Source organism: Cydia splendana, chromosome 9 (genome assembly GCF_910591565.1).
Source record: "Cydia splendana chromosome 9, ilCydSple1.2, whole genome shotgun sequence".
In the NCBI taxonomy this organism is placed as follows: Eukaryota; Metazoa; Arthropoda; class Insecta; order Lepidoptera; family Tortricidae; genus Cydia; species Cydia splendana.
In genome coordinates, this window is record NC_085968.1 from 19,367,187 (window position 1) to 19,389,040 (window position 21,854).

The 21,854-nt window shown below is 37.7% G+C and overlaps 1 protein-coding gene across 1 annotated transcript; it reads right to left on the minus strand.

Annotated features, from left to right (window-relative positions):
* Positions 1-257: 257 nt before the first annotated feature.
* Positions 258-18,418, minus strand: LOC134793908 (zonadhesin-like). The gene is made up of 18 exons (XM_063765623.1): positions 18,199-18,418; positions 15,195-15,383; positions 14,301-14,501; positions 13,757-13,911; positions 12,998-13,220; positions 12,437-12,634; positions 11,609-11,797; positions 10,865-11,062; positions 10,088-10,288; positions 9,552-9,661; positions 6,296-6,439; positions 4,923-5,126; positions 4,686-4,784; positions 4,440-4,583; positions 3,701-3,910; positions 2,816-2,960; positions 1,504-1,707; positions 258-371 (listed from the first exon to the last, which is right to left on the minus strand). The coding sequence occupies exons 1-17, from the start codon at positions 18,416-18,418 to the stop codon at positions 1,553-1,555; spliced, it is 2,985 nt and encodes a 994-aa protein (XP_063621693.1). The 3' UTR covers positions 258-371; positions 1,504-1,552.
* Positions 18,419-21,854: the final 3,436 nt, after the last annotated feature.

Below are 21,854 nucleotides of genomic sequence, written 5' to 3' on the forward strand. Positions count from 1 at the left end.
TACTCGTAGTTCATAGCGTCGTGGAGTCTAGCTCCCTTCTAACAGCTGGGCATTTACATTTATGCTGAAATACGAGTAACATTTTGCATTTTTTTCCAGTTTTTTATTTTTTTTTTGGTCGTTCGGGTCATTTTTACCGGACTAACGCAAGCAAAACGAGGGTTATAATTTTGACCGGCATGTATATAAATGTAGTATGTATGTTCGTCAGTTCTGTACCCTCAAAATTTCAAAAGTCCTTCCGGCTTAATAAACAGAGGGTGAAGCAATAAAACAAAATAAAAATAAAGACGGCAAAATTTTAGTATCAGTAAAAACTATTTTAACACCGAAATAATTTAGACCTAAAGATTTTCCTTCCCTCCAAAGACCTGTAAAAAATAATTATCATTTTTATTTCACTGTAATAACCGGTAATTATAAATTTCATCGCAATTATTATTGCAAAGCGCAAAAACAAATAAAATGCGTTTAGTTAGCTACGTCATAAAAAGCTGAACATGAAACAATATTAAAATATTAAAAGTAGTTAAGCTTTCGGGCTATTCATAAATTACGTCATTTCAAATTAGGGGGGGGGGGGGTCTGGACATCGGATGATGGTAGCATGACGTAGGAGGAAACGGGGTCGTCAAAAATGACGAAATTTATGATTGATGAATGATGACGTAATTTATGGACAGCCCCTTTGGATAAGTAGTAACAACACAACAAATATTTTGAACGTTTCATTTGACTGTGACAATGTGGTTGCATAAGTTGCTTTAGAGTTATAATATATTTATGTTTAAGTAGGTAATAAATTTCTGTATAACAAACATTGCGTGGTACGGGCATGTAATGCGGAGGGATGAAAGTCATGTGACGAGCAGGGTATTACGAATTAATGTGGAGGGAAGTAACGGGAGAGGAAAACCGAGGAAAAGGTGGATGGATTGTGTGAGAGATGATATGAAACGGGCGAGAGAGAGGTATGGAAGAAAAAGACAATCATGCTGCGCCGACCCCAAATGAATGGGATAAGGGCAAGCGAATGATAATGATAACGTTATTTTATTGAGATTGCTTATCACCACCTCGTCACAGTCAAGTTAATAACAAAATAACAATTATTTCAAAATATTATTTTATACGTTTGCTTTACATAAAATTTGTAGATGTCTTAGTAGTACAACCTACACTTTAATTTACTGCACTATAGTTCGTTTTTTTAGCATTAGAAAGAACTTGAAAGAAGGTAAGCGATCTTGACATGTCTTTTAATTGAAAAACGCTTTTGAAAAATCAGGAACTATTACTTATGAAAGCAGAAGAATACAAATGATAGTATTAGATTCATAATTGTTACATATTTGCCGTGACTTATTTTTAAAACGTGACTTTCAATAAAAAGACACATCAAGATTGTTTACCTTATTTCTAATGCTAAAAAAACGAACTATAACTAAAACCCACGATCCGTAATACGAGTATTCATACTTAACAGTACGAGTAAGTACTTACCTATTTTATGAGCTTTAACCAAATTTAGACACTATTTAAACAAACCACTTCAATCGGTTGGTTGACTGGCCAATTTCGCGATGTGACCTTGGAACATTACTGTATTCTTCACCAACACATAGAAAAGGAAACTATGATCTGCTCTGAATATTTTTGGCGGTGGTGGTGGTGGCCTGACAGCTGTAGTAGTTACGCCCACAAAAACTGAAATAATTATAGATATATGTTATATGTAAGGTGCTGCGGGTAACTTACAAAGCGGGGTAATTTTGAAAATAGCAAATATTATTGTCAGAAGCACTTCATACTTTAACAATACAGACAAGTAGGCGCGAAGGGATATCGTCTCATAGAAAATTTGAATTTCGCGCTTTTTTCTACTGACAAGTTTTGCTTGACCATATACATATGACTATTTTCATATGATTATTTTTATTTTTGAACAAAATTCGTCAACCACATTATCACAGGTCATGCTTTATTTAGTATTGTTTTACCTTAATGTTAAATTCTGTTACTTAGTTCGGATTTCCGTATTTTCCACAGAAAATGGGCAAATCGCTGGCACTCTTTAGTAGAATATAGAAGAGGAAGTTACGGTTAGCTTTAAATACCACTGGGGGCATTGGCATGGCGCCACCTACGCCTACTAATACTGAAAAAAAAAACAATTTGAAATCATGGCTAAATTGTTTGGAATTAACTGCTTACAAGCTACTTAAACAATAATGATTTTGTTAATAAAAAAGTATAATCTGATATTCAAAATGTTTTGAGCCGGTTTAATAAAATCTTTTCACCACACCAGCTGGTAACGATAACATAAAGGCAAGGTAAAGCTGTTACTTTAAGATTTTAATATATTTTTTAATGATTTTTTTTTTAACAACACAACTTTAATTCTAAAAATAATACCTACTGAAGATTAGTTAAGTACTCATACTAAACCCTTCGAGTGAAATCTTATAAGCATTAATAATTACGATTACGATTATTATCGTTGTTTTCATATATATACATAAAATTTTTAGGACATTTTTACACGAATTGACTAAGCCCCACGGTAAGCTCATGAAGGCTTGTGTTGTGGGTACCTACTTAGACAACGATATTTACATAATATATAAATACTTAAAATACCTACATAGGAAACAACCATGACTCAGGAACAAATATCTGTGTCATCAGCACACAAATAAATGCCCTTACCGGGATTCGAACCCGGGACCATCGGCTTCATAGGCAGGGTCAGGGTCTACTAGGCTAGACAGGTCATATAGACCTTGTATAACAAAGGTGCCTGTATAGTTACCATTAGCAGCAGTAGCCTCTGTTCCTACTTCATTGAATTCACACCACGCTTTTTGAATAGCCTCACTTATGCAGATAGGTTCTGGCTTAGCTAAAAGTCCGGATAAACCAGAATTGGCGCAGTCAAACCAATTGGTGATATTATTCTGAAAAATACATTGAATAAATAATAACAGAATTTAATTTTTACAGTAACCCTATTTATGACGAAAGCTGTGAGATCAAATTTAAATAAATAGACGTAATATTTGCTTCTTTTTCATTTACAGGTAATTAGAATTAACATAAGTGTTAAAAAATAAAAAAAACTTAAACTAATGGAGATCTGATTTTGTTGAGACTTGAGCAGTGGGTCATTTTCATCTATAGTTCGTTTTTTAGCATTTGAAAAAGACTACGCGATCTTGACGTGTCTTGAATTGAAAAACGCTTTTTAAAAATCATCGAATGATCAAGAATCTCGAATGTAAATAATCGAACATATGATTCATAATTGTTACATATTTGCCGTGACTTATTTTTCAAAAGTGTTTTTCAATAAAAAGACAGGTCAAGATTAATCGAATTTAAACTGTTGTGAGACATACTAACATTGAATAATTTTACGGTTTAGACTCACTTGTTTTTAGTCACTCGCGCGACATGTTTCGGAGAGCCTAGGTCTCCTTTCTCAAGCACTAACAGTGCGAGCAGCGTTCACGACGGCCGTGTATCGCGCACTCAAACTGCGCACTGTTAGTGCTTGAGAAAGGAGACCTAGGCTCTCCGAAACATGTCGCGCGAGTGACTAAAAACAAGTGAGTCTAAACCGTAAAATTATTCACGTCAAGATTGTTTACCTTTTTTCTAATGCTAAAAAAACGAACTATATTAAGTTGCTTATTACCTTCTTTAATAAAACCTTTAAGTCTGTAGATGTGCTAATTACAAATTTTGGTAAATATAGTTGCACTTTTTGAGGGGAGAGGCTATCTAAGAGTTTCTTCCAATTCGCCGGAACTTGTAGATATTTAGCCAACTGCATTGTGCCGTTAATGCTGTTTGGTAATACAATTATCGCGGAGCTCTCTTCGCCTGTGTAAGGGATTCGAACCACCTAAAAGAAAAAGACATAAATAAAACAATGTTTTAATTATCTAGAAATAAAAGAAAAGTGGAAAAATCACTGTGTCAGGTTTTTCTACTTTTCATTTATTTCTAATCTATGTAGGTATCGTTTGCAGATGTTTCTTTCGAAATTAATTTGATAATAATTAGGGATAAGAGAAAACAGATAACGACAAAATTAATTATGAATGCTACTAATAAACAATAAGGTAGCAAATAAAAAACTAATTCAAAGTAGAAAGTAAAATATAACAGTCTGTTCGGTATTAAGAACAGCAGCAAGGTAAAAACGTTCTAGAATCTTGGCGACTTTCCTGAGTTTCCTGTAGCCATTAAAAAAGTTGAAGATTTTTGTATCTTTTACTTAAGCTACATACAAATGTCAAAAGTGAACATTTCTATAAGAGTCCCACAAGAATAAGCTGTATCGATCATTTGAAGTCTACAGGACGAATAACCTTAACTCATGCTAAAAAGTTTTTGACCCAGCACGCTTGGCATTTTGTGTTCTTAGGTACCTTGCAATCTAAAGATGCATCTTCTCCGTATTCTAGGTCCTTGATTTCTTGAGACATCAACTTGGTTTTTGTAATTGAACCATCGCTTAAATAGAAATCTTCTTCTTTCGTATTTTTTTCATTAAATTGTTTAAGCCATTTACCCTAAAAATTATAAAAAAGACGATATTATCTATCACATATTGACAGATTTTATTGTATTTGTATTAAAGTTATGTAAGTAATAAAGTATTATAGTACAGTTACCTTGAAGTAAATGGCGTTGACCAGAACCATCCTAGTGAATTCACTTAGCATGTCAGGTGAAACTAAATCTTTAATTCGATTGTTGGTTTTACTTTCAACCTGAAAAAATGAATAATTATTTTAACAACGATATTGTTAAATATTTAAATTATACATTATAGAATAATAAATGTCTATGTATTATTTTCTTGCATTCTCTTTTTTAGGTTTTGAGTAAACATTGATTTGTCATATTACCCAGGCGTTGATTATATCTGCAGCTTGAATATTTTTAATGAAATCGATCACTTGTGCAGCGGCGTGGAAGACGTCGACGGTATCTTTTATGAAACCATCGCTCAGCAGGTACTTATCACTGGAATATACTTTGGCAGCAGTGGAAAAGTTAACACTGGTTACACCTTCGTATAAGGAGGAGAAATTGGCAAAAGTATCCCGAATCTGAAATAAATTGTAATTCAATTAAAAATAACGAAGCCTGTTGCGGATATCATCATTGGTTTGTTTTGGACGAAGCATGTTGCGGATTTGCATTTGTGGCCACCTGACGAAGCCTGCGTTGTGGATATCCTAACAAAAAATTTGATCATATGTATTTTTAAATATTAGCTTTTAATTCGATAAAAACTGACAAATTAGCTCTTTAGATTACAAAAATATATTAATACTTAAATATAAGATTATATAATATCTGCAAAAAAAAGGAAAAAAAAATTTAAATATAAGTCATATGATATTTTAAAAAGGAACCTTTAACCTAATGAACACGGTGCGCTGAGATTGATTCAGACTGTTCAGAGTTAACCAATCAGTGAGTAGGAAGTAAAAGTGTAGTATAGATAGTTTCACCAGAGTTGAAGTCACGCACACAACAACATTGTCATGTAATGACAGCGGGATTTTGAAATTACTGTTCTTTTATTGTACCGATAGCAAGTTCAACAGAGAATTGCAATTGAGATAGACCAAAAAGTTTCTTTAACCTATTTTGTTAAGTACCTATTATATAGAACAATTCATCGACCTCAAACAAAACAGAAAATGCCATATTTTGATCAATTTAAAGGTCAGATATGCGTAGGTATATGAATATAATATTAATCGTAAAAACTAAATATAATAAGTAATATATCGCCTTGTTTTTATTTATGTAGCTGTTAAAATTGTCTTTACTTATATTTTCATTACTTTGTTATTTAATTATCAAACCTCTTCAAAGATGACTGAAGTAACTGGCACTCGTTACATGGTTGTCATACCTATTGACAACTGCATTCTAAGAGATAAGAAAACCTACAGATTCTTATTATTAGAATAACTACGGAGACATGGCTTTTTCTAGCGAAACAATAGGTCGTGGGAAAACTTTAAAAATACAAAGTCGGGAAATAATATTCAACGTATTCTGTCATTTTAGATATAACTTTATATTTTTTTTATAGACATTTACTTTCATTCACTCACTCATTTAAATTCTCATTCATTCACTTTTTTTGCAATCAGTACTTCATGTATATAGCTGTGTGTGTAATCATTCACCTCAACTCAAGTGGAACTATCTATACAAGTAGTTACAACCTCTAAAGCAGTAGCGTGAAAAGTATATTTACATCTTGTTTGTCCTTAAGATTCAGTATTTTGATGCACTGATCAAAAGCAGGACCGTTCGAGTACAAACAAAGCTGGGCTATCGGATTGAACACCGACATGGCTGACATTATTATGTTCTCGTTAGGTGCTGATTGCATGCGTTCCTGAAATCAAAATTTATTATTCAGTTAACTTCAATTTGAAGCAGCATTATGTTCCAAAGAATTAAAGTACTTCGGGGAAAGATTCTGTGGTGAACTAGCCTAGCGAGATAAGAGAAACAAGCTAGTTCCACATTAATTATATATTGTCAATAACGGCACACAAGAGTCACAAACACAAAGGAAAGAAGTAAGAGTACAAAGCACAGCACAGTATAGTTGAAGAGAAAGTCAGAGTAAGCACAGAAGATAGAAAAAGCACATAAAGAAAGTATACATTAAAAGCAAAAGCTATAAGCGTATTCGGCGCGCACGCAAACCGAATATAAAGCAAAAGCGAGTCGGCGCGTAAGCAATAACCGTTAGCTCGGGCGGCGCGAGCGCATGCGTCCGGCCTCGAGAGTGGTAATTTGCCGACTAACTGAGATTTCCGAGCGCGCACGAATGCGCACTCGGGCCGCCGATCTACGGCGAAGCGAACCGAGCGATAAGGCAAGTACTCGTACGCTGCGCCCGCGTCGCGCGGAGCCGCGATTGCATTTGAATACAGTACGTTAATATTAATTATAAAAATATTAATAATTAAAACACCTGTCGCCACATCAGGCCCCCCGAGACCTTTAAGGTCGATAATAATCGGGGAAACGTATATGGCGACCAGAACGAGACACTTTAGGTTCAGAAGGAACGGCAACTGAGCTAGGCAACGCGGTCGATGACGTTTTGGTAGGGCCAGACGGTTCTGACAGAATGTAGGCAGGTTTTAACCTATCAACGGAAATAGAAACTTCCCTGCTGGCGACGTCAACCCTATAAAACTTATCCGACCTATCAACTACTCGGTAGGGGCCAGCATACGGTGGCTGAAGCGACCTACGAACAAAATCTTGTCTCACAAAAACATGAGTTGCAGTTGCCAAGTCCTTATAGACAAAAACTTTGGCAGAGCCATGACGATTAACCGTTGTCGGTTGCAAGTTTTTCATGTGCTGACGCAAACGCGATAAGAAATCGGTATAGTCCGTCAGTTGGTCAGGTGTCGGTTGCAATAAGTCGCTGGGAAGTCTTAACGGCTCGCCGTAAACTAACTCGGCGGTCGAAGCAGACATATCTTCCTTCCACGCACTACGTATCCCTAAAAGTACTAGTGGAAGGGTTTCAGTCCAACAGTCATCTGCGTGGCACATTATGGCAGCCTTAAGTTGGCGGTGGAACCTTTCCACAAGGCCATTCGCTGCCGGATGATACGCAGTAGTTTGCAAGTGACGAGACCCAGTCATTGCTGCTATCTGACGGAATAAATTGGAGTCGAATTGCCTGCCCCTGTCAGTAGTGATACTTTGGGGGCAACCAAAACGCGCAACCCACGTCGAAATAAAAGCTTTTGCAACACTTTCTGCCGTAATGTCATATAAAGGTACTGCCTCAGGCCAACGCGTAAACCTATCTACGGCCGTGAGGCAGTATTTAAAACCATTTGACATAGGCAAAGGGCCAACTAGATCGACATGAACGTGTGAGAACCTACCAGTGGGTGGCTTAAAATCATGAACCGGGGCGTGCACATGGCGTGAAACTTTAGACCGCTGGCACGGAATACACGCACGCGCCCACATCCTACAATCTTTCTTAACCCCTGGCCACACGTAACGCTCAGTCACCAATCTAATAGTATTCCTAGCGCTAGGGTGACTGAGTCCATGGAGGGAATCAAAAATTTGTTTCCGGAACTCCGATGTAATGAAGGGACGCGGGGCTGGCTGGGACACATCACAAAATATTTTGACCGATCCAAATGAAACTTTTTCTAAATTTAGAGATGAACCGCCATTAATCAAGTCCCGAAGCTCTGTGTCCGTGGCCTGTGATGTAGCCAAAACTTGTAACTCAAGTCCGTCTGTGATGGCGTCTATCCTCGATAGTGAGTCCGCGACGACGTTCTCTTCACCCGATATATACCGGATATCCGATGTAAACTGTGAAATAAAATCTAAGTACCGGAATTGCCGCGGAGAACACGAATCAAGGGACTTTTCGAAAGCGGAGACTATAGGTTTATGGTCAGTGAGTATAAAAAACGGCTTCAACTCGATCATGTACCTAAAGTACTTTACTGACTCATAAATGGCTAAAAGTTCGCGATCGTAGGCGCTATACCTCGTCTGAGCAGGTGTCAATTTGCGAGAGAAAAATCCCAATGGTTGCCAATGTCCCTCGACCTGCTGCTGAATCACCGAGCCAATCGCGAAATCTGAAGCGTCTGTAACAACCGCTAGAGGAGCGGAAGGGCCCGGATGCGCCAGGAGAGCGGCATTTGCAATACTTGACTTGCAAGCATTGAAAGCCTCTTCTGACTCCGGAGTCCAGACAACTGGGCTGTTGCTCTTCACCCCTGGACCACTTAGCAGTGCATGGAGAGGAGCTTGCAATTTAGCAGCGCCAGTAATAAATCGCCTGTAGAAATTAAGTGCCCCTAGGAAACGCCTCAGATCCTTAATCGTTTTAGGCCTAGGAAAATCTTGAATAGCCTTTACCCTAGCTCCTATAGGCTTAGTACCCTCCGACGAAACCAGGTATCCTAAAAACTCAACTTCAGGTACCGCAAATACGCATTTGTTTGCGTTAAGCAGAATACCGTGGTCATTAAACGCTCAAAGACCGCTCGTAAATGCGTTTCATGTTCTGAGTCGTTGGCAGAGGCTACTAAAACATCATCGATAAATGGAAAACAGAAATCAAGACCCCTAAGGACTTCATCCATAAACCGTTGGAATGTTTGCACCGCATTGCGCAAACCAAAACTCATAAATGGGAATTCGAAAAGTCCAAAGGGTGTCGTGATTGCTGTTTTCGGAACGTCCTCGGGCGCGACGGAAATCTGGTTATATGCGCGCACTAAATCCAATTTGTGCCGCACTGGGTACCTATTAGGGAATGCAAATCGGTTATTTTCGGTTATTTTTTGTATGGAAATTATCGGTTATTAACCGAAACCGCGGTTATTTCCATACAAAAAATAACCGATTTGCATTCCCTAGTACCTATCGGGAATAGTCCGTGCGTTAAGAGCGCGATAATCGCCACAATTCTAATCAAAATTTAACGAACAACTTACATAAAGACATTTTCCAGTGAATGCTGTGATGCCATCTAGCACGCCTGACAATCCAGAGCCTCTGACATCGGTGCTGGTAGTAGGCGGTTTTACTGTAGTTGTTTTAATGCCTGTAATAAGTGGTTTATTCCCAATCTAGTATTATTTTGACTTGTCACATAATTAGCATGGATAGTTAGAGTCGGTTACGAGCGCTGGTGGCCTAGCGGTAAGAGCGTGTGACTTTTCAATCTGGAGGTCGCGGGTTCGAACCCTGGCTCGTATCAATGAGTTTTTCGGAACTTATGTACGAAATATCATTTGATATTTACCTGTCGCTTTTCGGTGAAGGAAAACATCGTGAGGAAACCGGACTAATCCCAATAAGGCCCACTTTACCCTCAAGGTTGGAAGGTCAAATGGCAGTCGCTTTCGTAAAAACTAGTGCTTACGCCAATTCTTGGGATTAGTTGTCAAGCGGACCCCAGGCTCCCATGAGCCGTGGCAAAATGCCGGGACAACGCGAGCAAGATGATGAGTTAGAGTCGGTTACTTACAGTCTTCACTTGGTATGCAAGTTTTATTATCGTTTCTGGAATATCCTTCGCAACACCTGCACTGCGGCGTACAGATAGTCCCGGGCTCGATCGGCGGGCATTGTCCCAGCAGCGGACCGGTGATGGACGCAAAACACGACTCTCCGGGGCACGGTGGTGGGCAAACTCTGTACTCTTCATTGCAGGGGCATGGGAATGGTGCTAAGAAATGTTTAAAGGTGCTTTAATTTTCCGAAAATACTCGTAGTTATTATAGTTTGGCAAACACAACTTGTCAGTCAGTAAGAAATAGGAAAATCATACTCATCCCTTTCTCTGTCTATGTTTGAAAGGTCAAACTACCTATACTCGTAGGTATGTATATACAAATGCTTTATCACCCACTAAAAGTAAATAAGCAATTTTCTTAAATACGAGTATGATTTTCAGTAAATATCTAAATTAGAAAAAAATCTTGTGACATTTATATAGTAATCTCAGTTAAAGGAGATACATTTATGATTTTTTTATCGGACATGATTATTAAACAAGTACGTTCACTTCTAGGGAGCGAAATCACACGTTGAATTTAGGGAGTACAAAGATTTTAATTTACTTTATGATAGATTGGCTATTCCTGAAATGGATCCATTTCCTGAACTTAATGATCTGTCTGGATTTATGAAATAATTAAAAACATCCTAAACCTCGCCTCTCACATACATGCCTATGGTTTATATTTACTTTAATAGTTACAACCAGTTTATAAACTCGGTTTTAATCTAAAAATATACTCACGACAGTCAGCCACTGGGATACATTTGCCAGTCTTCCTGTCTCTCTTTTTATTTATCTCGCATGTGCACCTTGGCGGGTCACATACTATTCCAATCGGGCACCATTTCGGTGAATCTTTATTTTTTGCGCAGTAATCCGCATCGCATTTGATTGCAGGACACGTGTTCCATTTCTCACCAGGCGGACACTTTCCTTTGGCTGTAAAATGTAGAAAATAATAATATTAGTGATGTCCAAAAATTTAAGAAATATGGGGAACGGGAGGATATGAAAGTTAAACCAAATTAAAGAAACATGACATTGAGGCAAGCTACTTAGAAGGTGAAAATGAAAATGATATAAATACATTGGGTAGCTGATCCTTGTACATTTAGATCAGACCTTATTGCTTCTACAGAATTAGGTACCATATATGCAATCAAATATAGTTTGAAAATGTATGTTTGTCCACAAATACAGAAACTAGTAATCGCATTACTTTAGTGAGGCGCATTTGCCGTCAACACAGTGACAATGTTGCATGTTACACCGGTGACATACTTTCCAGATTTTAGTCTGTTCTTTTTTAAAACAATAATAGTGAGAAATACAATAAGCCCCATTGCACCATCCCACTAACCCGGGGTTAACCGGTTAAACCGTTAACCCAGTGTCAAATTGAACTTGTAACCATGGTAACTCCAGGATTAACCGGTTAACCCGGGTTAGTGGCATGATACAAGTGGCCCTAGGTAAAATACGTACTGCACTGTTCCTCTGTGAGACTGCAAGGTGATCCAATGTCTTTCCTGTAGAATCCGGGTTTGCATCTGCAGCCACTCTTGCAGCCTTCCTGGAATGGGCAGAAGTATTTCTGACCGATGCTTCCGCAAATTTGGTTGGAGCAACCTTGAATGCAGGGCTCCCAGTATTCGTTCTGGCCAGTACATTTTGCTGTAAATTTTAAACAATTCAAATGACTGCATTAAAATTAGTAATGACTGATGACGTGATGACGTATCTTTATTAACTATCTACTTACCGTTACTTAGAGTTATTGTAGCGTAGTCGTTAAAATTTGTTAAATACTTTGAAAGTACTTATGCGATGAGAGCTGCTGCCGCCATGATATATTGAACGTTGACAAGTACATTGATTGTGTACTTATGTAGATAATTTGGACAAATATTGTCTAAGGAAGAAGTTTTTGACACTAGTAGGCAAGCAGACCCTGGACATTTTGCATTGCATTTTAAGTTTTTATTTTTTAATTAAATAAATAAACAAATATTATAGGACAATTTTACACAGATCGACCTAGTTCCACAGTAAGAGCTCAATAAGGCTTATGTTGTGGGTACTAGATGACGATATATATAATATACTCATATATACATAGAAAACATCATATATAATATACTCATATATACATCCATAACTCTCCTGAGTATATTTAATATTTGTGATGAACACACAAATAAATGCCCTTACCAGGATTCGAACCCGGGACCTCCTGCTTCGTAGGCAGGGTCACTACCGGGTCACTACTAGGCTTGGAGGCCGTTAAAATTGCAGCTATGAATGAGTTCTTACGGCATTTATCCTTCGGGACACATTGTCCGGCATCGTTCCGTACTTCTAAGTCCTTGCAGATGCAGCCTGGTTTGCAGTTAGGATCGCCATACTCTGGATTAGGCAGGCACAGGATCAAAGCTGGGTTGACACCACATTTTTGAGGGGGACAGATCTTCGGGCAGGGATCATACTGTTCGTTTTTTGGGCATTTCAATGCTGAAAATTTTATGAATTAAATTTAAAAGTAAATATATCTGGTTTTCTACTTAAATAGTAATATTATCTGAATTGTAGGTATGAAAATAAGGCACTAAATAGACAAAGATAACCATAAACAAACTCGGTCAAATAAAATAATATTTATGCGTTAATATCGATATTAAACCATTTTAGCCATCAGTCTTCACTCAGTCTTCTTTGCATCTGGCAATTGGGGCGAGGTTATTTTTTATATGAAATTGAATTTACTGTTATTATGTGTATCAATTGGGTACCCTTACTACAAGTAAAGCATCTTGGTTAATAAAATGTGTGAATATTCTTAGATGTAGTTTAATAAGATAAAAAAAGAAACATTACGTTTTTCGCAGTTCTTCTTTAGCACACATGACCCCGTCGCATTTCTGTAATAGTTTTTAGCGCATATGCACCCAGGCTTGCATTCAGGATCCCCTGGCTTAGGCGGCGCCTTGCATTTGAAAACTGCATCTTTGAGGTTGCACTTCCTGGGCGGGCAGGGGTTGGGACAATCGCTGTACACCTCGTTTAGTCCGCATTTTGCTGAAAATTTATTAAAAGGCAACTGATTTCCAAGAGATGCAAGATAGAAAATAATATTATTTAATAAACATATCAACCATATAAACCAAACTGTGTAAATTAAAATGTAATAGTTACATATGTATTAGGGTGTTGCTTATTTGGCCAAAAAAAAAAAGAAATGTCAAAGTCTCACCCCCCTCCCCCCATTTTGTTCTACTACCCCTATTAACAAATGCTATTTGTTTTTATTTTTAGGTTTTATTTAATTAATTAATATTATAGGACAATTTTACATAGATCGACCTAGTCCCACAGTAAGCTCAATAAGGCTTGTGTTGTGCTTAGACGACGATATATATAATATACACATATATACAAATACTTATATACATAGAAAACATCCATTACTCAGGAACAAATATTTGTGATGAACACACAAATAAAGGCCCTTACCAGGATTCGAACCCGGGACCTCCTGCTTCTTAGGCAGGGCCAGGAGGCCGTTAGGATTGCAGCTATGAACGAGTTCTTACGGCATTGATCCTTCGGGACACATTGTCCGGCATCGTTCCGTACTTCTAAGTCCTTGCAGATGCAGCCTGGTTTGCAGTTAGGATCGCCATACTCTGGATTACGCGGGCACAGGATCAAAGCTGGGTTGATACCACATTTTTGAGGGGGACATATCTTGGGGCAGGGATCATACTGTTCGTTTTTTGGGCATTTCAATGCTGAAAATTTTATGAATTTAATTTTAAAGTAAATCGATCTGGTTTTCTACTTAAATAGTAATATTACCTAAATTGTAGGTATGAAAATAAGCTACCCACTAGACAAAGATATCCATAAACAAACCCTCTCAAATAAAATAATATTGACAAATAAATATTAATACTAAACCATTTTAGCCAGTCTTCAGTCAGTCTTCTTTGCATCTGGCAATTGGGACGTAGGTTATTTTTTATATGAAATTGAATTTACTGTTATTATGTACACATAATAACAGTAAATTCAATTGATACATCAATTTGGTACCATTACTACAATTAAAACAGCTTGGTTAATAAAATGTGTGAATATTCTTAGATGTAGTATAATAAGATAAAAAAAGAAACATTACGTTTATCGCAATTCTCCTTAAGCACACATGACCCTGTCGCATTTCTGTAATAGTTTTTAGCGCATATGCACCCAGGCTGGCATTCAGGATCTCCTAGCTTGGGCGGCGCCTTGCATTTGAACAATGCATCTTTGAGGTTGCACTTCCTGGGCGGGCAGGGGTTGGGACAATCGCTGTACACCTCGTTTAGTCCGCATTTTGCTGAAAATTTATTAAAAAAGGCAACTGATTTCCAAGAGATCCAAGATAGAAAATAATATGATTTAATAAACACACAAACCATATAAACTAAATTATATAAATTAAAATTTAATAGTTACAACATATCGCTGGCCCAATATTACAGGGTATTGACCAAATATTTAAAAACAAATTTAATTTTATTCGGTAATAATGTGGAAAATATATTAAAATAATAAGCAAAAAATGTTAAACGAGATCATAATTTAAAGCCATAATTCATTGTAGGTATAGGTATCTAGATATTAACTAACTAATAACTGCTGAATAAATATTAACAACTGGCATTTGTTCAACCGTACCAGTTCGATAACAGTTAGGTACTCGTAGGTAATAAATGAAATGAAAATGAAAATTCTTTATCAGGTGATCAAATAATATCCAACTATAATAAAGTTATTACCGTTATTGATGGTAAACTTTAAATAATATAAAGTCTTTCTAACTGAGCTATTCTGCACAGCCTTTGACAAACAAAAGACAGACGACTGACAGATTTTGACAGTGAAAAAGTGTTGAATTGCCATATTTTAAGAAGAATTTGACGATTACCGTAACGCTTGCAATCTATTGCTTCAAAATTTGGTGTCGAGTTAGCTTGGTCTGGACCATCTGGAATAAAGTTTAAACAATTAAAATCACAACTGCACTCACTTCTGCATTGGTCCTTAGGTACGCAGGTTCCATTCCCGGCCCTCAACCAGCCCTGCTTGCAGACGCATCCCTGGATGCAGTTGACACGATCCACACAGGTCCTCGGCTTGTCGATCTGACTGCAATTCCATGGTCCACATCCACCGTTGATGCAGGAGGAGTATACTTCGTTGGCTGGGCAGGGTTGTGCTGAAAGAAAGTTAATACCAAGTGGGATAACTGGGGATAGGAGGGGTAACGTTAGATAAAGGAAATATTCCCCAATTATTTGAACGCGGCTGACAGCAATGTTCTTTTTACAATCTTTGAATTAGGATTTACTAGTCTTAGGGTACATTTTTCAACTAGCTAGATTAATTCATAGTCAGAAAAGTTTTAAAATCTAAATAGGTCACTCAGAAAAAACTATATGTCATTCATTTCTTTCAAAATTAAAAAAGTTATCTATGGGTCAGTTTGATCATTGTTATAATGTTTCGCCCTATACTTACCTACTCTTTGCGGTTGGCTTTAGTGTTATTCAAAAACTTGTCTACTCTAACAAGCCGTTGAATAATCGGTTGTCTCAATTCGTCATTTTGACATTTGTGTTTGTTAGAAATAGACAAAATTTAACAAAAGTTTGCTAAGTTTTATGACTAAGAGGGTAAAGGATCACGAGCTCACATGAGATCGGGCCGTGTCCGACCTGCAACATCCCGCGCATCGTTTTCCATGGAAAGCGTCACGTGATCGCCTATCATGTCATAGAAAAATAAGCTCCGGAAGCTCCGGCCCGGACACGGCCCGGTCTAACGTGAGTCGTCCTTAACTGTAGGAACCGAGTAGGAACATTTTCCTAAAATCAGTTGTTGTTGTAATGAAAATATATTATTATTTACTCACTGCAATCCTCCGGTTTGACGCATTGCTTTTTATTGGAGTCGTAGTAATAGAGTGGTCGGCAAGTGCAGCTGTTGATTACGCACAAAATTAGAGGGCAGGGTTTAGGCGGTTTACCGACGTCAGAACACATCTTGTTGCAGTGGCCACAGCCTTGTTGGGCATTTTTATCCCCGCCACATGCTGTAAAGAGAATATTATTTTTTATCATGCCCCCCATGCGCTTGGCGAGGAACAGAAGCCCATGGCCAACCTTGTTTCATTTTAATTTGACCTTGGTTTGATTTCTCGACCCATTTTATTTCTCGAGTTTCAAGAATTCTCGAGCACAAATTCTCGAGTTGTCTCAAGTCTCGAGTATGTTTGTATAAACCGTAAAATTTTGGTAAAATAAAGAAAAAAAATATTATTGCGCCATAATGATTAAAAATACGTAACATAAATGAATTTCTTCTTTCAAACAAACATTAAAATTTTACAAGCAAACAACAATTATGGGAAGGACAAAATGTGGGCTCCAAGTGAACAAAAAGAGTCAGTGCTAACTTCCAAAAGGCTGGGAAGTAAAGCCGAGAAGAACTAGAAAAGAGAGGATGCCTGGGGTCCACAGGGGAAAAACTCACACTGGGAGGTATTCAATTCCAGCCCCAAATTTAAGACCTTAATTATAATTTCCAGAATATCATCTTCCTCGCGTTGTCCCGGCATTTTGCCACGGCTCATGGGAGCCTGGGGTCAGCTTGGAAACTAATCCCAAGAATAGGCGTAGGCACTAATTTTTACAAAAGCGACTGCCATCTGACTTTCTAACCCGAAGGGTAAACTCGGCCTTATTGGGATTAGTCCGGTTTCCTCACGATGTTTTCCTTCACCGAAAAGCGACTGGTAAATATCAAATGACATATCTTCGTCGAACTTTTACTAACCATGTGAATTCTTAAATCTGAGGATCGTCCACAGAGTTAATTGACAATCTTCCATTGGCACTCAGACACTTACATTTGCACTCATTTGCCGGTATGCACGTGCAATCGTCAGCGCGTACGAGACCGTCCTTACAAACGCACCCGGGCGTGCACTTGTCACAGTCCAATGGGAAACCGAGCTGTGAGCACTTCCTCGGTATGCAGCCGCCGGTGCAGTTGAAGTACTCCTCGTTTTTAGGACATGTTGGTGGGTAGTCTGTGAAAAAATCATATGTGATACATTGTCTGTTTTCTTTTCTCTTAATTTACTTAGCTAAATATCATTTTATTATGACTCACGGCAGAACCGTTCGGGTCTGGGTCGAGGCGTCCGACACTTCGTTTTCTATGACTTTTGGTGAAAATGTGATGCTTTCTACAGAGAACGAAGTGTCGGACGCCTTGGCCCGGATCCGGACCATCCTATAGTTCGTTTTTTTTAGCATTAGAAAGAACTTGAAAGAAGGTAAGCGATCTTGCCAAGTATTTTAATTGAAAAACCCTTTTTAAAAATCAATAACTATTACTTATGAAAGCAGAAGAATATAAATGATCGTATTAGATTCATAATTGTTACATATTTGCCGTAACTTATTTTTAAAATGTGTTTTTCAATTAAAAGACACATCAATATTGTTTACCTTATTTCTAATGCTAAAAAAAACGAACTATAGCGTGAGTCATCCTTAAGAAAGAAAATAACAGAAAGCGTATGGGATAGTATTCATCACGAAAATCAAAACGCTACACAGACGAAGTCACAAGAAGCTAGTATGAATACACAGGGTGGAATATTTCTAGTCACTGAGCTGAAAGGATAGTGTTATCTAAGTGGTCTATAATCGAGTTGTTATAATCGTAAAGCTGGATTAAAAAGTAAAACAAAATAGTTAAAATGAAATATTTTTATATCAGTGACACCCCTATAAAGGTATTTTGACGAAACCTGAGGTGGATGAGCTATCTGTATGATGACGAAGCCTGCGTAGTGGATCTGAAGGTACCTATGCTGTTATTATTATGTTGGTTTTTTTTGGGTCAATATTTTTTTTTTTAAGTTGACACATGTAAACTATTATAATATAGAGATAATAAAAGTAGATTTCCTGCTAAGGGATTCATGAATGGAATGATAACAAAAAAAAAATTAAACTTACTCTTGCATTGGTCTTCAGGTACACAAATTCCTTTTGCGTTCCTCAAGTACCCCTTCTTGCAGATGCACCCCTTAATACAATACTTCGGGTCTATTCTTATACAAGGCACCGGCTTCCCGAGTTGGCTACAGTTCTTGGCAGTACAGCCGCTTTGGATACAAGAGGAATACTCTTCGTGTGCTGGGCAGGTAAGTGCTGGAACTGGGAGGGAATTAATCATCAGAATTACTTTTATGGACAGGAAGAAACTGGGGACTAGTAGTGTTCCTTGTGGAAGCCTTGTGAGGTTCAATATTTTCTATGTGATTGTTCATAAGCGATATAAAAGGGCCGATTATTATTTTATTGCTTTATTTTCGTCCGATTTCGATACAACTACGTGAAAAGACAATTAAAGTTCCCTATTTTGTACAATATAAGCGCAAGTACGAGTATGTATGTGTTTATATTTTTTTTACTAAAAAACTATAAAGTTTGGGCGGCTCAAATTTTGCATAGGTATTTGTTACAATTGTTACTAATATCTTGGACACACACCATCCATAAAAATTACAAATCAAAACTCGCTGGGGGCAGATTCACTTAGCTTATCTTGACATGTCCTTGGTTAAGTCGACGTCAAAGATATCTTTACATTTTTTGCCTTATCAGTATCACAAAGGAGTAAGGTGCAAAATTGTAAATATATTTTTGACGTCGACTGTACCTGTGTGAGTCAAATGATATTGTCATTAATAAGCCTTTAACATGTTGTAGTTTATTTGCATATTTTTTACTATTTTTTGTTTTACCCTTCACTGAACAATGGTGTCCTGGACATTTGGGAGGCGTGCGCGGAGCCGAAGCCAACACGTAGAGCCCCTTTAAGTCTAAAAGCATTCAGCCTGCCGCAACAATCTGTCTCAGAATTATGAAATGCTAGAAAAAGGATGTTTTGTTCGTTGTCCTTTATATCCAGTCATAAAGTGCAGTCAATTGTATGAATTTTAGAATCCGACCACACTAAGTTTTCAAGCTCCCTCAAGAATGGCGTTTATAAGGAATATGTATGCACTGTGACTGCCAAGTCGATGCAATCTTAGCATGGTCAGAATCCCCATCATCAATAACTCAAGGAAGAATATAGCGAGAGAATAAACTTACCATCATCATCACACGAAAGTGCCCCATGTAAAGAACCCAGGCAGGCCGCTAAAAACAGTACTCTCCACATTATCACTCCGCTGTAAGTGCATTGAAGGCGCTTTGCTCTTTTATATCTTTTCCACACCATAATTTATGCACTTGTGTACACAATTATTCTGTTTTTCGATCGATTAAAATTATAATATAAAAAAAAAACCATTACTTGCGTATGCAATGACTTATACCGTAGGTATTAAACATTAAATGCATGAGCCAGTTGTGCCAGCTATTTAGTCTATATTGGCTTGACTTTGAAAAATACATTATGTTGTACCAGAAGGCATATTTAAGATGTGTTTGAGGTTTGGTATGGTTTTGGGCTTTTGTTTCATTTCACTTATTGACAAAAATTCGTAGAACTAAAAACTGAAATGCCCAATTTTAAGTTGTTTTGAAACACAGGTGCAATAAAACCGTTTTTGGGATATCTTTGTATTTGTTAAGCCAATTGTTTTGAATATACCTAAAAAAAAAATATTAAAATTAATATCGGCAACACGCATGTAACACCTCTGGGAGCGTTCAAGTATTACGTAACGCAATTTTGGTACATTTTTGACTCCCCCCTCCCCCCCATGTAACGCTAAATGTTATGTAATGTTAATGTTTTTCTGTACCCCCCTCCCCCTTAGTAAAACGTTACGTAACCACCAAGTGACCATTTTTTTACCTAAAGGCCACAATTATGTGGCGTAAAGTACCGGAAAGTCCGGTTTTAATCGCGTAAATTTTATTAATTAACATTTGAAATGTCTAAAATTTTGAGAAACATCACGTTTTAAAAAATCCGTGAGAGAATCTCTCTACGCGACCGTTCTGAAGGGTTAAAAAACAATGTTACGTAACGCGTAGTTCAAACCCCCCCTGTAACGCATCGTAACGTTTTACAAGACCCCCCTCCCCCAAATTCGTTACGTAATACTTGAACGCTCCCTCTGGAGTTGCAGGCGTCCATAGGCTACGGTAACCGTTTACCACCAGACAGGCCGTATGCTTGTTTGCCACCAACGTAGTATTACAAAATAAATATACAATCTGGTTGACGTAACTGGTGACCGAAGAGCTGGCGGCTACCTCGCACAACGTATGAGCATTGAGATACAGCGAAGAAATGCCGCCAGCATCCTTGGTACAATGCCTCAGGGGCCTATTTTAGATTTAATCTAGTTACTAATTTCGTTTAGTAGTACCACTGTATATATATTGTATGTAAATAAATGATTTCTCAATTGGTAGGTACCTACCTATCATGTTTTAGAAATCCGAATGCCCCACCAACCTAGCGACAGCAGTCACTGTGATAAACGCAATGCAGTGATCGCAATTTTAGCATTTAGAATTAAAGTCAATCATTAATTTCCTGCTTTGTTTAACGGTGATCGATTGGGGCTGCAGTTTGATGGATCACCCTGTACATCGGAGTAGATGGGTAATTACTGACCATTTTGAACCTCGGTTGATTAATGTTTCTAATAAAGTAATGCGGATGATTACTTAGGGTTGGTATTTATGTACAGTACAGTCGAGTGCATAAATATGTATACATTTCTTCACCTTATTGCAATGGGTTAAGGTGAAGAAATGTAACTTATTTATGCACTCGACTGTACATACATTGAGTGGCTATCAAAATAATATTCTTCTATACAATGTAGTAACTAATAATTATGCATTAAAATACTCGTGTGATCCTTTTATGCAATTCATTTCATCCGTTTCATAAGCCCACACTCGTATATAACGCCTTTCATTATGTAGCAGCCACATTTATACGCTATCGTTACACGGCCGCACAGACTCCGACAGACAACTGTATAGAAATAAAAATATATTGCCTGCCACGACACGTATCTCTGGCACGCTCAATGTCTCTAGATGATAACCGGAGCTTGTATATAGATTTGAATATTGGTTTGGTTCGCTTGAAAGTTTGGCTCGCTCTGGCGGACAAAATCTGTTATAAATAAATAGGGTTATCATACTTAGAACTGTTTAAATTGACGCCTTTTTATCAATTGTGGTTTTAGGGATGATTCACGCTTAAACGGTCTGGATCCAGGCCAAGGCGTCCGACACATCGTTTTCTATGATGGGTGATGATGATCACATGATACTTTCTATAGAAAAACGAAGTGTCGGACGCCTTGGCTCTGACCCGGCCCATTCTAACGTAAGTCATCCTTTAATGCCTACAATTCAGTTAGATTATTTCACCAAAGCTACAGCTTTGTGCAGGTAACTAAGTATTATTAAGTTTTAAAACTAAGAATAAACCCCCTGAAAGCCGTATCCCCTGTCATAATAAGTTAATTGTGGGCCGCGATAAGACTGCGCGCACAAATTACGTCCATAAATTCCACCGCATTTGCATGTGAACTGAGTGCACGTCTACTCCGGCCTTAATGGTTCAACTATTTAAATGTCTTCGTATCTTTATTCAATTTCATAACACACAGAGCAGAAGAGTTATG